The 19063-nt window shown below is 38.6% G+C and overlaps 1 protein-coding gene across 1 annotated transcript in view; it reads right to left on the bottom strand.

Moving 5' to 3' along the window:
• The window catches only part of LOC136879362 (E3 ubiquitin-protein ligase TTC3), a 349380-nt gene that overhangs the window by 98416 nt on the left and 231901 nt on the right, over positions 1-19063 (bottom strand). Inside the window, exon 25 of the mRNA XM_068229092.1 lies at positions 8660-8802. Within this exon, the coding sequence (XP_068085193.1) occupies positions 8660-8802 (143 nt within the window). The remainder of the gene's footprint in view (positions 1-8659; positions 8803-19063) is intronic.

Below are 19063 nucleotides of genomic sequence, written 5' to 3'. Positions count from 1 at the left end.
TTTTGCTGAAAGTGATTCGCATTATGTGGGAAACGACACAGTCACAGCTGCTCACCGTGCATCGGACCGCGAGGACCTGACATCGATGACCGTTACATGTACAGTGAATAACGTTGTGCCATGCTTCATGAGTGAATTGCAGCATACACATAATACTGATATCAAATTATACAGAATTAAATGTTCTTTCCTTCACATCTAAGAGTAAAGAAGTTAAGATGCAATAATGTCTGATTTTTCAGTCATTGGAAACACATTTAAAAAAAAATATTTTCAAAATTTAATAATTTTTTGGCTTTACCAATAACAATACGTCCTAGGAAATGCTCATAGTTTCCTGTATTAGTGTGATTTATTTTATTTTAATGTGTGTTAAACTGTTTGCGTGTTGATTTTTTGTAATTTGGTTCGGAAAATGACAGAAATTAGTCTGAGTGTCTTCGAGCAAACCTCTGCATATAGGCTGAGTGCCAAAGGGTTAATGTAAACATACAGGTGGAACATCTTGTGTATGTACGTGGGTTTACATATTACAATTCATTGGATAAGCAACCGCTGGACACATTATGAATGAGCAGTAAAGAAAAAACAGTCATAATAATCTAAATTTATTACTTTTAGGGATTGTAAAAGTATATCACATTATTGTGTTCTATCACATGTTATTGATTTATCAATCTTGGTTTTTTCTTTTTTAAAATGAAGTTCCCAGAAGGAAAACATAATTTAATTTCGTCAATTCTACTGCCACACTGGGACAAAACGCTGGTAATTACAAAAGGCTTTAAGTGCTTCAATGTTTTTAACATTTTTTAAATTTTGTTTTGATAGGTCAAGGATGAAGGTGGCATAATTTTAACAAAGCCAGAAGAAATAAGAAATAGATGGAGAGAGTATTTTCAGAAGCTGCTGAACATAAGAACGGATGACAGTCATTCAATGGACGACCAGGAAAGGCAATTAGTTGACGAAGAAATGGATAAAGAAATTACAATGAATGAAATTGAAATGGCAGTAAGAAAGGTGAAGAATGGAAAAAACTGCTGGAATAGATTAAATTTCAGTGGAGATGATAAAGGCAGCTGGAGCTGTAGGCCTGCAGTGGACATATCGGGTTCTCAGGAATGTCTGGGAGAATAAAGAGGTCCCTGAGGATTGGCAAAAAGGAATAATCACCCCAATTTTCAAGAAAGGTGATAAAGTTTTGAAGAACTACAGAGGAATTACTCAAATATCCCATGTTGCTAAGATAATGGAAAGGATACTGGAAAGCAGAATAAGGTTGAGGGTTGAGAAGCAGATACAGGAAAATCAGTTTGGTTTCAGAAGTGGAAGGTCAACAATAGAGCTCATTTTCATTATGAGACAACTAATGGAAAAGCATTGGGAGTACGGGAATGATATGGTGATGACATTCATTGATATTGAAAAGGCATATGACAGTGTCCCTAGGACGAAAGTTTGGGACAGTCTGGTGCAAAAAGGAATTGGACAGGGATTAATAAAAATGATCATGGCATTGTATAAGGAATGTTGTAGTTGCATGCAAACACAAGTTGGCAGGACAAGTTGGTTCAAAATAACTAGTGGGCTGATACAGGGAAGTGTTCTATCACCAATCCTGTTTACAATAGTAATGGATGACATCATGAGAACAGCAAAAGCAGCATATGGAGGAAGAGAAATGAACATGATGTTATTTGCAGATGATATTGTGATTTGGGGAGAAGACGACAGGAAGGTTCAAGAACAGTTGAATGTGGTGAATGGGAAGATTGAAGAATGTGGATTGAAAATAAGTGTAGAAAAGAGAAACTTGTTATGACTAGAGGGGAGAAAGAAGGGAAAGGTCAGATTAGACTTGCAGACAAGCCCCTGGAAGTAGTGGAAACGTTTAAATACCTGGGGAGTGAATTAATGGAGAATGCTCGACTGGATGCTGAGATTAGTAAAAGGATTCAAGCTGGAAGTTGTTTCTATCATAGTGTAAGAAATATGTTATGGGACAAAGATGTGCCAATGGAAGCAAAGGATACTTTGAACAAGATGTATTACGTACCCATAACAACTTACGGAGCAGAAACTTGGACAATGACAAAGAAGGATGAGAGTCGAATACAGGCAGCGGAAATGAAATTCTTGAGGAGTATGATACAGAAGAGTAGAAGAGACAAAATAAGGAATGAGAAAATCCGGGAAGAAATTGGAGTGGAAAAAATGAATGATAGAATAGAGAAGAGCCGACTAAGATGGTTTGGGCACATAAAGCGAATGAGCGACGAAAGAATGACAAAAAAGGTGATGGAAATGCAAATCCAAGGAAGGAGAGGCCGTGGACGACCACGATTGAGATGGAAGGATACCATCCAATGCAGCATTATAGAAAGAAACCTGGACTGGGACACAGTGTTGGAGGAGGAGTGGTGGAAAGACCGAAGAAAGTGGAGAGGAACCATATTTGCCCCTACTGTACTGCCAGCAACTCAACGCCGAGTGTTGGGCAGCGGAAAATAACCTGACACCCTAAGGGAGCCAACAGTTTCAGACGGATGAGCTCCCTCAGGAGCGTGATGGCCCTTAGTGAAGGAAATGTCAATAAAATCCATCAAATGAAGGAGTCAACAGCTTCAATAGTGAAGGAGGACAACAAATCCTAACGGCAAAGGAGGTGAATGAACTGCCCTTAAAACTTAAATCCATATACGTCTGTTCTTGCATCGAGGGGTGTTGTGGTCAGCGTCTGTACACCATGTGAGGTGCGGCTGAGAAATAATCTCCAACGGTTCACAACCATAGTTTTTATCTTTGAACGGTCAACAAACCGATCCCCAAGAAAGTCAAGTAACCTATGCATGATGCAAACTTACGGAATTACTACTCCAGGTGGTAATCGGAAACGTCAATCCACCACGGCAGTATGCTGTGCAAATGGGCCTAAGGATTCTGGAGAGCCCAGAACAGCATTCAAAAAGGAGTCGGAGCCTTCTACAGGTGACCCATCAGCTAACAACAAACTGAGACCTAAATGAAAATACTTTTCATGAGGTATATTTTTGGGCTTATGCTGTGTAATTAATATAAAACACACTCAACACGTTTCAAAAGGAACCTTGCCTTTCTTCATCAGGAGACAACAGAGAAATGAAATGACATATAACAGGTTGCTAGGAGAAAGCAACAAGGAACTTGAAATGGTGCCGTAAGATGTAAACAGGACGCCATTTTAGCCCCAGCTAGAGACAACGAATGGCAACAGTAAAGTTCTGATAATAGGTAGCCATGATTCACTGAGGTTATAGCCTGTATCGCGGTTGAAATTATCTGGGTGTTTACGTATTTCAACCGCATCCCTGATAATTCTTGGGCGATATTGCTTTATACGGGCAAGAACATCCACTTCTTGGAACAAGACATCATGACCAGGTGTTATAAGGCATGATCAGCAACAGCTGATTTATCAGGTTGCTTGAGTCTGATACATCTGGTATGTTCTTTGATGCGAGTACATACCGTTCTCGAAGTCTGCCCAATATAAACCTTGCCACAAGTACAGGGAACTCTGTAGATACCAGGTAGTTGCAATTTAGGCAAACTATAATTAGTTGGTCGCAGGAGTTGCCTAATCTTAATTGATGTTCCAAAAACAGTTCATATGTAAGATTTTAGCAATACGGTCAGTCGTGTTATGTATGTAAGGTAGATACGCAGTTACTTTTACATCTTTTTCCTTAACAGACGTCCGATTATGTGTTGATTTCAGAACCATTGAGATCAAAGCTCTGCTGTAACCGTTGCTCTCAAAGGTGGTTCTCAAGGTGTTGATTTCCTCTTGTAGAGCTGACACTTCACAAATCCTCCTCGCCCTGGTAGTCAGAGTTGTAAGGATACCATGTTTCTGGGCAGGGTGATGGTGAGAATCTGCGTGGAGATATCTATTGGTGTGTGTAGGCTTATGATGAACGCTGTGTTCTAAAGAGCCATCCTCTTTCTTGGTGACGAGAACATCTAAAAATGGTATTTTGCCGTCAGATTCCATTTCCATGGTGAAACAAATGGAAGGGTGCTGGCGATTAAGGTGATACAGAAAGTGACCAAGATTGTCTTCACCTTCTGTCCATACGACAAACGTATCATCCACATAGTCACCAGATCTTCAGTTTGCAAAGTGCCGACAACAAAGCTTTCTCTTCAAAGTTTTCCATGAAGATATTAGCCACAACAGGAGAGAGAGGACTTCCCATGGCCACACCATGTCTGTTCATAATATTTCCCATTCCATAGAAAGTAGGAGGTCATGCAGTGGTAGAAAAGCCCTGCGATCTCTTCAGTGAAAATATCATTAATGAGAGACATAACACCATCAACAGGTACTTTCATAAACAGAGACACCACGTCGAGATTCACCAAGATATTGCCTGGCTGAAGTGATATAGTTTTTAACTTCTCAATGAAATGTGTGGAATCCTTATTGGGCAGACTTCGAGAACGGTATGTACTCGCATCAAAGAACATACCAGATGTATCAGACTCAAGCAACCTGATAAATCAGCTGTTGCTGATCATGCCTTAACACCTGGTCATGATGTCTTGTTCCAAGAAGTGGATGTTCTTGCTCGTATAAAGCAATATCGCCCAAGAATTATCAGGGATGCGGTTGAAATACGTAAACACCCAGATAATTTCAACCGCGATACAGGCTACAACCTCAGTGAATCATGGCTACCTATTATCAGAACCATTAGAGAATAATGCTTTACTGTTGCCATTCGTTGTCTCTAGCTGGGGCTAAAATGGCATCCCGTTTACATCTTAGGGCACCATTTCAAGTTCCTTGTTGCTTTCTCCTAGCAACCTGTTATGCGTCGTTTCATTTCTCTGTTGTCTCCTGATGAAGAAACGCGTTGAGTGCGTTTTATAATTAATTACACGGCATAAACCCAAAAATATACCTCATGAATAGTTACACGGGCCGTGAAAGTCTAAATGATAATATGAAAATACTTCTTTGGCATGCTAAATATTAATACACTTCTGAAAGTTGGAAAACTAAAAGAACTAATCAAAATTCTAGATGACCAGAAAATCTCAATACTTGCTCTTCATGAAACCATATATAGAGACAGTAATATGTTAGACTCAGAAAATTACAGAATATACAAAGGAAAACCGGGGAAAAGAATAATGAAGGACGTCCCCCATCTAGGAACTGCTTTCATAGTACACAAGAGCATAGTGGAATCAGTCCAAAACTTCTATTCACCCTCTGAAAGGCTGTCTCTCTTAACCATAAGATGTGGAAATAAAAATAATAATAATAACGACGATAACAGGAAAAAACCTGACAAAGTGGAAGAGTACTGGAAACTCTTGGAAAACGAAATCTATAAAATTCCTGCAGATCATGTCAGAGTGTTACTTGGAGACTTCAATGCACAAGCTGGGAGAGAAAGGATTTATAAGAAGATTGTAGGAGAGTTCCCGGCACACAAAAGAACAAATAGAAATGGAATAGGGCTTGTAGAGCTATGCAAGGCTTTTAATCTCAAACTAATGTCTATCTACTTTAAAAAGCTGAGCAGAAAACAAAAAACCTGGTGGTCTCCAAACCCATACCTCGGAGAATTCCAAACTGACCACGTAGCTATCTCTGCTAAGATCAAAAGGAGATCCAAAATGTCAAGGTTAAAAAAAAAGGAGCCAACAATAAGAGTGATCATTACCTTACGACCATAAAAATGAGATTCATCCCTCAAAATAAGACAATACAAGAGAACTGGAGAACTAAATTTGAAGTTGAAATGTTAAAAAGCAACTCGGAAGTAAACCAAAAATTCAAGGAGAAGTCAGGAAAGGACAGCACGAAGAACTGGGAGGATCTGAGAACAAAAATAACTGAAGCTGCACAGGAACTATGTATGCCCTCTGGAGAGGGGAAAGAAGCATAGATGGTGGAATGAAGGATGTGAAGAGGCCATAAATGAGAGACTGACAGCCTGGAAAAGGTGGCACTCCTTTAAAACTGAGAATTTTCAGACTTTTGAGACAGTGTGCAAACACACACTTCTAAAACTATAAGAAATGTGAAGAGAAAATATGAAAGAAGTCGGCTCATGCAAATTGAAGAAGATTTCACTAAACATAATACAAGAAATTTTTACAAAACATTCAAAGGGGAAACAACGAAGTATCAACCATCCAGTCTCGGTTTTAAAGGCGAAAATGGAACGGACTAAACAACAAGGACAGTTGTGAAATTTTGGCATATTATTTTGAAAAACTACTGAACTGTGAAGAACCTAAAGAAAGATTAGAATTCAGGCAACCACAAACAAAAGCTAAACCTCGGACTCACCAGATGAGAAAGAAATATATGACATAATCCGAAGTCTGAAAAACAATAAGGCTGCAGGGAAAGATTTGATTGTTGCAGAATTGTGGAAAGAAGCAGACAGTCATGCAAGACAGGAACTGACAAACATAAAACCAGAAATCTGGCGAACAAAGAAAATCCCTGATGATTGAATGAACGCACTGATATACCCATTATATAAAAATGGAGACAAAACAGATGTGAACAATTACAGATGAATCTCCCTACTAGCCGTTGCATATAAAATACTGTCAAAAGCTCTTCATAATAGAATTGAAGCAACAAAAAAAGACAAACAAATTGGAGAATAGAAAGGTGGGTTCAGAAAAGGCAGAACATGTGCAGAACAGATTCTAAACTATGTCATAGTTTTTGTGGACTTCAAAAATGCGTACGATTCAGTAGACAGAATTTCGCTACTGAATATTTTAGAGGAATTTAGAGTTGACACAAAATCAATCAATATAATTAGCCAAACTTTGACTGAAACAAAGTCCAGAGTGAAATTTATGGGAGAGATCCCAGATAAATTTGAAATTAAAACCGGTGTCAGACAGGGAGATGGGCTTTCCCTGATTCTTTTCAATATCGTCCTGGAAAAGGTATTAAGAGTATGGGAATAAAGGCTTCAAGAAAGGGGACTCCATCATGAGATAAGATTAGGTTCAAAGCACAAAGGGGTTGGTGTAAACTATTAAACGGCCTTTGCTCATGACATAGGAATCCTCTCTGGAAGTATAGAGACTGCCGTAAAGCAAATCAACCTTCTGAAAGAAATAGCAGGAAAAGTTGGACTTCAAATATCTTTTGAGAAGACTTTTTTTTTGCTAGTTGCTTTACGCCGCACCGACACAGATAGGTCTTATGGTGACGATGAGACAAGGAAGGGCTAGGAGTGGGAAGGAAGCAGCCGTGGCCTTGATTAAGGTACAGCCCCAGCATTTGCCTGGTGTGAAAATGGGAAACCACGGAAAACCATTTTCAGAGCTGCCGACAGTGGGGTTCGAACCTACTATCTCCCGAATACTGGATACTGGCCGCACTTAAGCGACTGCAGATAAAATTCCATTTCACCCTTATTTCACCTTTAAGGACATTTTTGGATTCATCTATCAAGCTCGGTTTTGAGAAGACTAAATTCATGTCAAATATTAGGGATTCACCCACAGCACTAAAAACAGATTACGGGAAAATCAACAAGGTTAATAAATTTAAATACCTAGGTGAAATATGTCAGGTTAATGGACTCGTTAAGGAAGCAAACAGATCAAGAGCAAGAAAACTAGAACTAGCATACCAACTCACTAAAGATACCTATAATAAGAAGAATCGCTCAAGGAAAACTAAAATCGAACACTACAACACAGTAATCAAACCAGAGAGTCTGTTTGCTACAGAATGCATATTCTCTATGAAAACTGGTGAAACGGGAAGAGATAAGAGAAAAAAAGAAAGGAAAATGTTGAGGAAAATTTGGGGACCACTGAAAACGAGAGTTTAGACATAGGAGGAATAAAGATCTATACAAGGATGAAGAAAATGAAAGGCTGTTAGTCAGAAAGAGGAGAACTACATTCTTTGGTCACATAATAATGAATAACAGTAGATTGACAAAATGAGTGTTTAATTATGTTACAAGAGCAAAAATGGCAACCAGTGGATCTGAGGAGTAAAAAAAGATATGACAGAGATTGCAATAACAGATGATATAATAATAGACAGAACAACTTTCAAGGGTTTCCAGGAGAAGGAAACGAGGAAAGGTAATAACATCTGGACACAAGAGAGGAGGAAACAGCAAAGTGAAAGGATGAAGAACTATTGGAAGTCAAGGAAAGAAGGATTAAGATGAACGCTCAGGGATACTTTCCGTAGTACCTTAGATGGGGAAAATCAAAGAAAAAGAAAATATCAGAAATAAATCAGCAAAAGATGAGGGTTAGAAATTTAAAGAGCAGACTTCATAATTGTGCATTGTATTTTACACTTAAATCTACCATTTTTTTCCTTTCCTGAACGAAGCCTTGTGTATATCTAAGTTGTTCAAAAACCTGTGTCCAATTGTGATCATTGTCAATCTCGAAAGTCTAAACCGAGCTGCATGTACACCCAAGTTTTAAGTTACACTTCCAAACAACAAACATTTCTACTACAGGTTGTGACCACAGAGAAACACGACTACAGATACAAAGAGTCGCTGATATCTGAAGACCATAAACTTACCCTCCACTGCAACTGGAATAGCAGCACGTGGCATGAAAAAGAATAAAGATGCTTGTCATACATTACCTGTTCTAAAATGAGAGGTCCATTTGTCAGGAATCCTGTCAAAGGTACTGGATTTACAATTGGAGTTGGCATAACTGCTGGAATTTGTGGAGGTATCCGTACTGCAAATGGTGGTGCAGCACCAAAGGCACTGGTTTGGTACGCTATAAAAAGTCACAACAACAACACAATGATGCTGCAACTACTGTACGTGCAGAAGTAATTACGAGTCCAATAGCAATGATAATCTTATCTGTCAAGCCAATAAAAAACCCACTACTCAACCAAAATGGCATACAAGTCATGACAACTATAATTTGCAGGAATGTGTCAACAGTACAAAACATGAACATACAGAAATTTGAAGGACCCCTCATAATTCTGTGCAATTGTATGAACAAAAGATTTCATTACCAGCAATGGAGTAGCTCCTGTGCTGTTATGTTTCCAAAATGATGGATGACTACAGTAAAACTCCACTTAAACCATCTTAAAGTGATCACAGTTAACTGAGACAGCGTTTTTAGTAGAACTGCACATACAGTGCCACAAGAATACAGAGTATTGTCCATTTCTGGGACTTATGAAGCCAGTCAACAACAATCTTCTCAAAATCCTATTATTTCCCATATTTTACTTTCTTTTGCTGCACTGTCATAATGATGCAATTTCAGTTACTTAATAACGATTCTTCACTATAAGGAAAGGCATTACTAGCATTGATCATACTTCAATCACTTTAATATTTCCAAAGCCAAGGATGAAACTAGGAGAGAAAACTGAAAGTACAAAACTTGATCTAGCCCATTCCACGACACATAACACACCCAGCACACTGTATCTCACTAGAGCTGGATCTAGGCAGATAGAGCATATATAAATATAATATACAAAATGCCTAAATACAATGCCTGACAAAAAAATTAAATATCAAGAAGAAATTTACTTTACAAAGATGAAAAATTGAGTGTATCCTCCAAATTCAATACATCATACATTCCATCATAAGACGGAGTAATCAAATTCAAACATGTTTTGGCTCGTTTGAGCCATCTTCAGTGAAAAAAAAAAAAAAGGGGAGGGGCAGGGTTTTTTGAAATGATTTACATAATACAAGCTAAAAAATGCCAAAAAACATAATGAAGGAACAAATAAAAAAACCAAAAACCAAAAGACAAACTGAAATAACATATATCCTCTCAACAGGTGATGTTCCATTTCGTTTCTCCTCCCCTTCTATGTGCTTAATTTTTTTTTGTCAGACTGTACTTTGAATTAGATAATACAGGCAAAGAAAGGAAACTGTTACAATCAAAATATGTATGCAAATATCTTAATGAAAAGGTTCAAAACATTTAAACACAATATAATAACAAACATTGAAATAACATTCATCATATTCCGAGTGCCCGCCTCCGTAGCGTAATGGTTAGTGTTATTAGCCGCCATCCTCAGAGGCCCAGATTTGATTCCCGGTACTGCCAGAAATTTAAGAATGGCAGGAGAGCTGGTATACGGTTGGAATGGTACGTGCAACTCACCTCCATTGGGGTGTGCCTAATAAGAGCTGCACCACCCCGGGATGAGGAGACGAGTTTACTTATATTCTTGAGTTACACTCACACATGTTTTTAGAAGCAAAAATAAATAACTGAAGAGTCCACTGCCATCTGGGGCAGAATTCCAATAATTTCATGGAGGGGGAAAAAAAAAAAAACACAACCGAAAAACCCTGCGTACTTCAATATTTACGATTTGTCAAAAGAAATTAGGGTTCCTTTTGAGAATTTTAATTTTGAAATAAAGGACTGTTTAAAAAATTCAGATTAAATCTTAACTTACAATATAGGTATGCTCTTGACAATAAAGTTTTAAATGACACGTGCATAAAATCGCTAAATAACATAGGAACCTATTTTGATATCAATATGCAACTAAGACAGACGTATATTTTAAGTGTTAGTTATATGTAAATATAAAATAATAAACACAAGTATTGAAAGGCAGAAACTACCACTAAATCAAAATTGAATTGAGAGTCAATATGGACCATTACAATGAAATTTATAAATTTTATAAACAGAAATGCAAAATATCGATTATCAATATGTTTACAGCAAAATATATTGTTTCTAAGTGATCAATTAGTGGAAGGGAAACTGCAATATACCACGGTTTCCATAGCAAAATATGTACAAAACTGCAAAAAGATTACTGAAACAGACAGATATTTGCAGGAAAATTCTTGAATTACAAAATAATTTATGAAAAAATTGTAAAGTAACTAAAATCTGCATAACATTACAACTTTGAAACGATCGCAAATCATGCAGCACTTACTGTATAATCCCGAATACCACCCCCCACTGAATAAGGCCCACACTCAGAATTTCTAGTGATAAAATTCAGAACAAAAATTACTGAATAATTTTATTATATTTCAAAAAATGTGCCACAAAATTGCTAGTTTCAATTCTTTTTTTTTTTTTTGCTTGCAAGAAATAGAATCACAGCCAGTCCTGCAGCGTAGGACATAAAATGCATTGTTCAGTATGTGCGGCAATGCAGCAAGAGCTGTCGCATGTCTCTTATCCGGATGCCCCCAGGTCCGATTCCCAGTCAGATCAGGGATTTTTACCTGGATCTAAGGGCTGGTTCGAAGTCCACTCAGCCTACATGGTTACGATTGAGCAGCTATCTGACGGTAGATAGCACCCCCGGTCTAGAAAGCTAAGAATAACGACTAAGATGATTCACCGTGCTAACCACACGTTACCTCAGAATCTGCAGGCTTTCGGGGCTGTAGCGCGATGTGGTTTGGTTTTAATAAAAACACAACATACAGTAGTAGCCCACTACAGAGAGTACAACATAGAGCCATAATCCCAATGTAACAAAGTTTTTTTTAAAGATAATTGAAAATTCCTATATTAACCTATGTAATATCAAATAGTTACAATGAGAACCCATTCACCCCAAGAGTATACTCATCTGTTATGACTTTATGAGTGATCAAAAAACACCAAGTGGTTTAACGTGCGTTATTCATTCCATATCAATATTTGCAAACTTCAACTTTTAACTGAATATGATTGATCATCTCCCATCTGTCCGACTCGTTGGCTGAATGATCAGCGTACTGGCCTTCGGTTCAGAGGGTCCCGGGTTCGATTCCTGGCCGGGTCGGGGATTTTAACTTTCATTGGTTAATTCCAGTGGCCCGGGGGCTGGGTGTTTGTGCTGTCCCCAACATCCCTGCAACTCACACACCACACATAACACTATCCTCCACAACAATAACACGCAGTGTCCTACAAATGGCAGATGCCGCCCACCCTCATCGGAGGGTCTGCCTTACAAGGGCTGCACTCGGCTAGAAATAGCCACACGAAATTAAAATTAAAATCTCCCATCTCAATTTCCCACTATGTGCATTAGCGAGAGTTCTCGCTGAAATTCACAGGGACTATCAAAGTCTATTAGTGATACCCCTCAATTCACGACTCTGGTTGTTTAAAAAATAACATATATTCTTGTTGGAACACTGAAGTGAAGTTTGAAACGAGAGGCAAGAATAGGTTTTCACAATGAGTAAGTAAATAACGTGGCTAATTGCAGTTGTTAACTTGTTACAAATAAAGGGTGGAAGTATATTATCCCTTAAATTTGATATTAGGTACTGAAATGAAATAAGAATGTGATATATCTCAGATATGGCAGTGTGCATCCCTCATTTCAGAGGTTGGGTTATAAATTCTCACATATGGTTGAATTTCAGAAAGAATGTTCCCACATAAATTTACAGCAAAAAATGTTATTGTTACTCTACTGGGGCCTGAAATATATTTCCATGATACATGCATAGAAGTTTCCAACAGAAAACTGCTACTGTATTTCCATTTTTAAGAATGAAATTGAACATGCATATTCACATAGTATCAGAATTAGAAAATAACTAATGAATAAGCCACAGTACAGAAATTATCCACGGAAACGTAAGTTTTGAACAAACTGACTGTCATTTCATACAGACTGCAATGCATTTTTCCTCGAATCTTTTCTTACTTTTACACAAACCCACACGGCACACCATGTGGCTCTAACAACGCGGAATTGAGAGAGATTTTGGCCACTTACAAGTCGTAGTCGACATGCAACAGCTCTTGCCATATTGACGAACATCCTGAACAATGTATTTTATGACCATGCTATGAAAGGCTTGAATGTTAGCACCCCTGATTTTCAGAAGTGATATTAAATAAATAAATAAATAAATAAATAAATAAATAAATAAATAAATAAATAAATAAATAAATAAATAAATAACCCGTGTGGGGATTTACCGGTTACCTCCATCGGGCGCGTCCCATTGGAATTGGGGAAGCTCGCTGGCTCTGCCGCCAGCAGAGTCAGAGGGTAGTAGGGAAATAAAATACCACCGTGAAAAAAAAAAAAAAAAAAAAAAAAAACTGGTCCCTTGCCAGGGTTATGGCAAAGACTGGTAAATGACCAGAAGCCAGAAAACATCTTGAGGCAACCTCTAGGGCTAACAACCCTAGTTGTAAAAGGATGGGTACCCGTCCAAAGCAAAGTCAAGTCAAAAAGCATGATGGCACAACATTTCAAGAAACATACCCCAGGGGGTAAATCTTCGGATAAATCCCTCGTCGTGAACGCCACGGCGCACGAGTCTCGTTCGAATTCTGGGGGAGACCCGACATCATGCAAGAGACGAGTCTGAGCATCTCAGTGTACCCCGAAGAGTCAAAAACTCAGGCCAAAATCTAAAACCTTTCTAGCAACTTTCAACATTAATTCACTTACACAAACTGGCAAGCTGAAAACCCTCACCAAAGCTCTTCACGAAAATCAGATATCCATAATGGCCCTACAGGAAACAAGGTACCCAGATGAAGAGATTTTTGAATCCGAAGGCTACCGATTTTTCAAGAGCAAAGCGCAAAGAGGAATCCTCAATGGAGCTGTGATGCTTGGAACCGCGTTTGCTGTTAGAACCAAGATCCTTAAATCGGTTGCAAATTTCGAACCTGTGAATGACAGATTGTCTATACTCACAATTAAATGCGCAAACAAAACCTACGCCCTAGTTAATGCACATGCTCCTACAAACGATAAGAACAAGTCTGATCCAGACGAAGTTGATAATTTCTGGGACCTACTGGATGAAAAATTAAACAAAATCCCCAAACACCATGTCAAGCTTCTTTTGGGTGACTTCAATGCCCAACTAGGTCGTGAACAGAAGTACAAGAAACTTATAGGAAATTACCCTGCTCACAAAGGAACCAATCCCAACAGCAAAAGACTGGTGCCCATTTGCGAAAATCACAACCTGCAGGTCATGTCGACCCACTTTCGCCATCTACCCAGAAAGCAAATGACTTGGCGTTCTCCCATCCAAGCTCTCGGAGAGTTCCAAATTGATCATGTTGCAATCTCCAGGAGAAACAGCCCTGAGATTATGAATGTCAAGGTAAAGAAAGACATCAATGTAGCCTCAGATCATTATATGTCTCTTATCAAATTCAAACCAATTCCCGCAAACACAAGGAAGACAACCAAACAGATCACACGCTTCGACAATGATAAACTTCGGCAAAGGGTCGAGGAGTTCTAGGAGAAGGCTAGACCAAATGACTGTGACTTTAACAACACCAAAAGTCTTCTTGTTGAGGCCGCCAAAGACGCTGCAGAAATCAAGAGTAGCAAAAAGCATGCCTGGTGGAATGGTACCTGCGAATCAGTCCTCCAAGAAAGACTCAATGCGTGGAAACAGTACGACTCTACGAAATCAGAAAATGATTGGGAAACCTACAAAACCCAACGTGCCCAAGCAGCTAGGGTGTTCAGAACTGAGAAACGTAAATACGAAAAATCTCTCATTGAAAAGATAGAACGAAACTTTAGGAAGAATGAAAGCAGAGAGTACTACAGAGCCTTCAAACGCAAACTCACTGGCTATAAACCACCACCTCTATGCTTTGAGCGAAAGGACGGCACACTGGCGACGTCAAATGAAGAAAATTGCAGCATTCTGGCAGATTACTTCAAGAATTTACTTAATTGCTCTAAACCGCAAAGTGCCATTGAGACCAAGGAACCCTTACTCAGATACCCAGATTCCAGACCACCCTACAGAGATGAAGTCAAGCGCCACATTGCCCGTCTCAAAAATAACAAAGCGCCGGGGGAAGACTCAGTAGTAGCAGAACTATGGAAATATGCCCCAGAGGAATCACTTGATATCTTGCAAAAGCAAATAGAAGAAATTTGGAACAAGGAGACCCTACCCGAAGATTGGAAAATAGCTATGATCCATCCATTACACAAAAAAGGCAGCATGAAGAACATCAACAACTACAGAGGAATATCATTGCTACCCGTGACTTACAAAATTCTATCACTTGCCATCCTGGAGCGTTTGGAAGCACAAGTCAAACATCAAATAGGTGAATACCAAGGAGGGTTCAGAAAAGGTCGCTCAACAGCTGAGCAGATCCAAAATCTCAAAACGATCATCAGATATTGTACACTAAGGTCCAAGCAGTATGTGTGGACTTTAAGAAAGCGTACGCTTCCATTGACCGGGAAGTCCTGCTAAACATCTTAAATGAATCTGGAGTTGATTTGAAACTGCTGGCATTAATTAGAGCCACCCTGACCGATACAAAATCCAAGGTGAAGTTCCACGGATGTCTCTCGCATTCCTTTGACATCAAAACAGGAGTCCGACAAGGTGATGGGTTATCCCCGATACTCTTCAACTGTGTTCTTGAAAAGATCATCAGAACCTGGCGGGTGAGATTACAGGAAACCAACTACAGTCCATTGAGAATAGGAACCAAATCCAAGGGGATCGCAACAGACTGCTTAGCATTTGCCGATGATATTGCTGTTCTCTCAAACGACATAGAAACCGCTAGAGCTCGAGTTGAAATTTTAAAGGAAATTGCCGAACAAACTGGTTTGCAGATATCGTTTGAGAAAACAGAAGAAATGACTAACATCAAAGAGGCTCCACCAAAACTCCATACAAAATAAGGGGACATCACCCGAGTAGACAAATTCAAATACCTGGGTGAGATCATAATGAAAAATGGACTGGACAAAGAAGCACTTCAGGAGCGAGTACGCAAACTGGAAATAGCCTACCAAACATCCCGCACAATCTACAACAAAAAATGCCTTTCCCAAAACACCAAGATACGTCACTATGAAACAGTTCTGAAACCAGTAGTTCTATATGCAGCCGAAACCCTGTCTCTAAATGCCAACAAAGGACTCCTTGAAGAACTGGAGAAAAGAGAATGCAAAATTGTGAGAGGAATCTTGGGATCAAAGTACACACATGGAATCCATCAAAAGAGATCCAACAAGGAAGTCTACAGCAAAATAGAGAAAATTACCGACACAATCAGAAAAAGACTGGCACGATTTTACGGTCATCTGAAAGGAATGGACGGAAGAAAGTTAACTAAAGAAATCTTTCACTTTTTTGATTCAAACCCCAAAACCACAATTCCCTGGTTTAGAAATACCAAAGAAGACCTGCAAATGCTACACATCTCAGCTGAAGACGCCCTTAACAGAGATCTCTTCCGCAAGAAAATATTGACGAACGGGCTAAACCGAGACGAGCACCCCAAGAGAAGACACGGTGCCCCTTGGACAGAGGAGCGTAAGCAGGCCCACTCACAAAGAATGAGGGAAATTTGGGCTATAAAGAAGGCCAAGTTCAGTGTCAAATGCAACAAGACTTAACGTGGTCCTTGATGGCGCCAGCGAATTATATATATATATATATATATAAATAAATACCTGCCAACTTTACAAAACCAAAAATCAGGAGATTTTGATATGAAAATCAGGAGATACAATTGGTCAAAACTGCTCATTCTACATATCTTGCACAATACACTACTACGATATATTTATAATACTTATTGTCGCAAAGCCTGACTGTTGCTATACAAGGCTACAAGGCTAAAAATTACACATCTCTATTCCCTCACAGAAAGTATGCGAGTGAGATGATCGGTCTCTGACAAGTTTACCGAAAATAGTATGAACTCGTGCACTTTCATGCCATCACTTAGTAAATGCTTAGATTAATATATTGCATCAAGCGCCCGTGCGATTATGCGAAACGCAATGCTGTTTGTATCAAATAACTAGCTGATGTACCCTGTGCTTCGCCACGGAATTCTCAGAAAGACTGCCCTTATAGTTTTCCCAACTGAAGTCAACATAGATCATTACAATGCCACCAGTATGGATGTCGTGATTAAAAGAAATGCTGTCATACGATATCTTCGATCAAATGAAAACAGCACATTTTCTCACTTTTAGCGAAAAGTACTACAGTGTCGATCTAACAGTTCAAAGTTTCAGAGCTTGAATGACCAGGCTGCAGACAATCGCGAACACTCCTGTGTAATTATTCCATTTAAGTGCGCACACTGCTCATTCTAATCACTGCTTCAGAGTAGGGATCGACTCTCCACTCCCCAGCTACTTCCCGCCAATATTCAGGCAGGCTGTTATACTCTATACACAGCAGTAATCCCATCTATCGGAGATAAATGGCAGCAGAATAAACAAAGCACATCACAACAAACAATGGTCAATGTAATGTTCTTGTTGATCAATTTTATGAGCTTTCTATATTGGAGCCCTTCACATTTAGTTTTCTTCCGAATCTGTGATATTAGAGGATCTAATGTAAAGAGAGTCGTCCTTTCTTTCATGACTCCCTCTTGTGTTATTATTCAAGCGATCGTTCCTTCATGACTTTTTTCTCATTAATGTGGAACATTTTTCATTGTAATCCATGTATGAATAGATAATGTTTCAGACATTTGACCTTAAGGTTACCTACAGGCTGATGCACTTAACAAGGGGCGAAACATGTCCCTGAGAAGTGTATACAGTATTATGGAGATTTCATCCACAAAGCACGTGGCTTGTACGGAATAGGTGGTGATAATAGAATAAATTATTTTTGTGATAATTTGCTTAAGTCAGTTTCAATACGGATCAATCATGACAATTGTCTCTTGCAAAACTGAATAAGACATAAATAACAACTGTCTCTTGCAAAACTGAATAAGACATAAATAACCGGAAATTGTATTCTCTATAACTTTTGTTATGTAGTACTTTTCAATATGACCAGTAAGACAGGTAATTAAAAATTAAATTTTTGGCACCTTCTCCTAAACTACCATTTTGAACAGAGTGAATAAAATTATTCATAGTGTAGACTGTAATTCCATATTCCCCGACTTTACATAAAATTCTGTTCACACATTTTCTCGTACCTCGGTGCTGATATGGACTTAACAAAAAAAAACCAAATTCATGAATATCTCTCTATAGCCAGTACGGTAAAAATGATAAGACATAATTGATAGGAAATTTAATAATATATAACTTTAATTATGCAGTATTTATCGATATGGCCAATAACAACATGCATATTTGAGAAATACATTTTAGGCCTTCCCCTAAACTACCATTTCACTCAGCGTGAATAAAATTATTTATGGCCTAGATTGTAGCGACTTATTTCCCGACGTTATATACCAAGTTTCATTAAATTCTCTTCAGCCGCTTTCTCGTGATGAGCGTGCGTACGTATGTACATACAGACAGAAATTACGGAAAATTAAAACGTGCATTTCCCCTTGTTACTATGGTCACGACCGGTACGGAAATATCTTTCTTTTAAAATTCTGAGCAATGTACACACAAAACTCTTATTTTATTTATATTGAGATAAATTAAAATTAGTCAAAATTGTCTCCAAATGGCTCCTAAAATCTCTAGAAAAGTCAGTAGTCGTTATCATTGAAATTCTGTCACTAAATTACTAAGACCAAATACAGTCTCTGGAATTGACCAAACAGAATGGAATCGACTAGACTGATGTGAACGAACACGAACAGAGTACGCAAGAATGAGAGATTGACAATCGATGTACGCATCGCAATATACAGATTTCAATAAACATCGCACATTCGCGCACATTTCTCGCATTAATAAACGTCGATATTTCATTTGAAAGCGGCCAATGAGTGAAGGACTTCCGGCCACTGGCATAAAAAACTGAAATGGCGGGATGTGAAAACAAATGTTTGAAGTTCAACAAAAAAAGCTAAAATAGGGAGAAATAATAGAATAATCGGCAGGCGGGAAAAACTCTCGAAAATCAGGAGTCTCCTGCCTAAATCGGGAAAGTTGGCAGGTATGTAAATAAATAAAATGCAGGTGGTATTCAGGTAATAGCAAAACCTGGCAGACATTTTTCTGCCTATGTAAATTTATTTACCCTTGCCCCTTGCATATATAAAAATGGATGATCAATATGTAATCTATAATTTGTTGAAGAAAAATGTGGAAAAA

The sequence above is a fragment of the Anabrus simplex genome, chromosome 8 (assembly GCF_040414725.1).
Source record: "Anabrus simplex isolate iqAnaSimp1 chromosome 8, ASM4041472v1, whole genome shotgun sequence".
Classification (NCBI taxonomy): Eukaryota; Metazoa; Arthropoda; class Insecta; order Orthoptera; family Tettigoniidae; genus Anabrus; species Anabrus simplex.
Note: the sequence above shows the minus strand (reverse complement) of the source record. Positions and strands in the feature narration are given on the sequence as shown.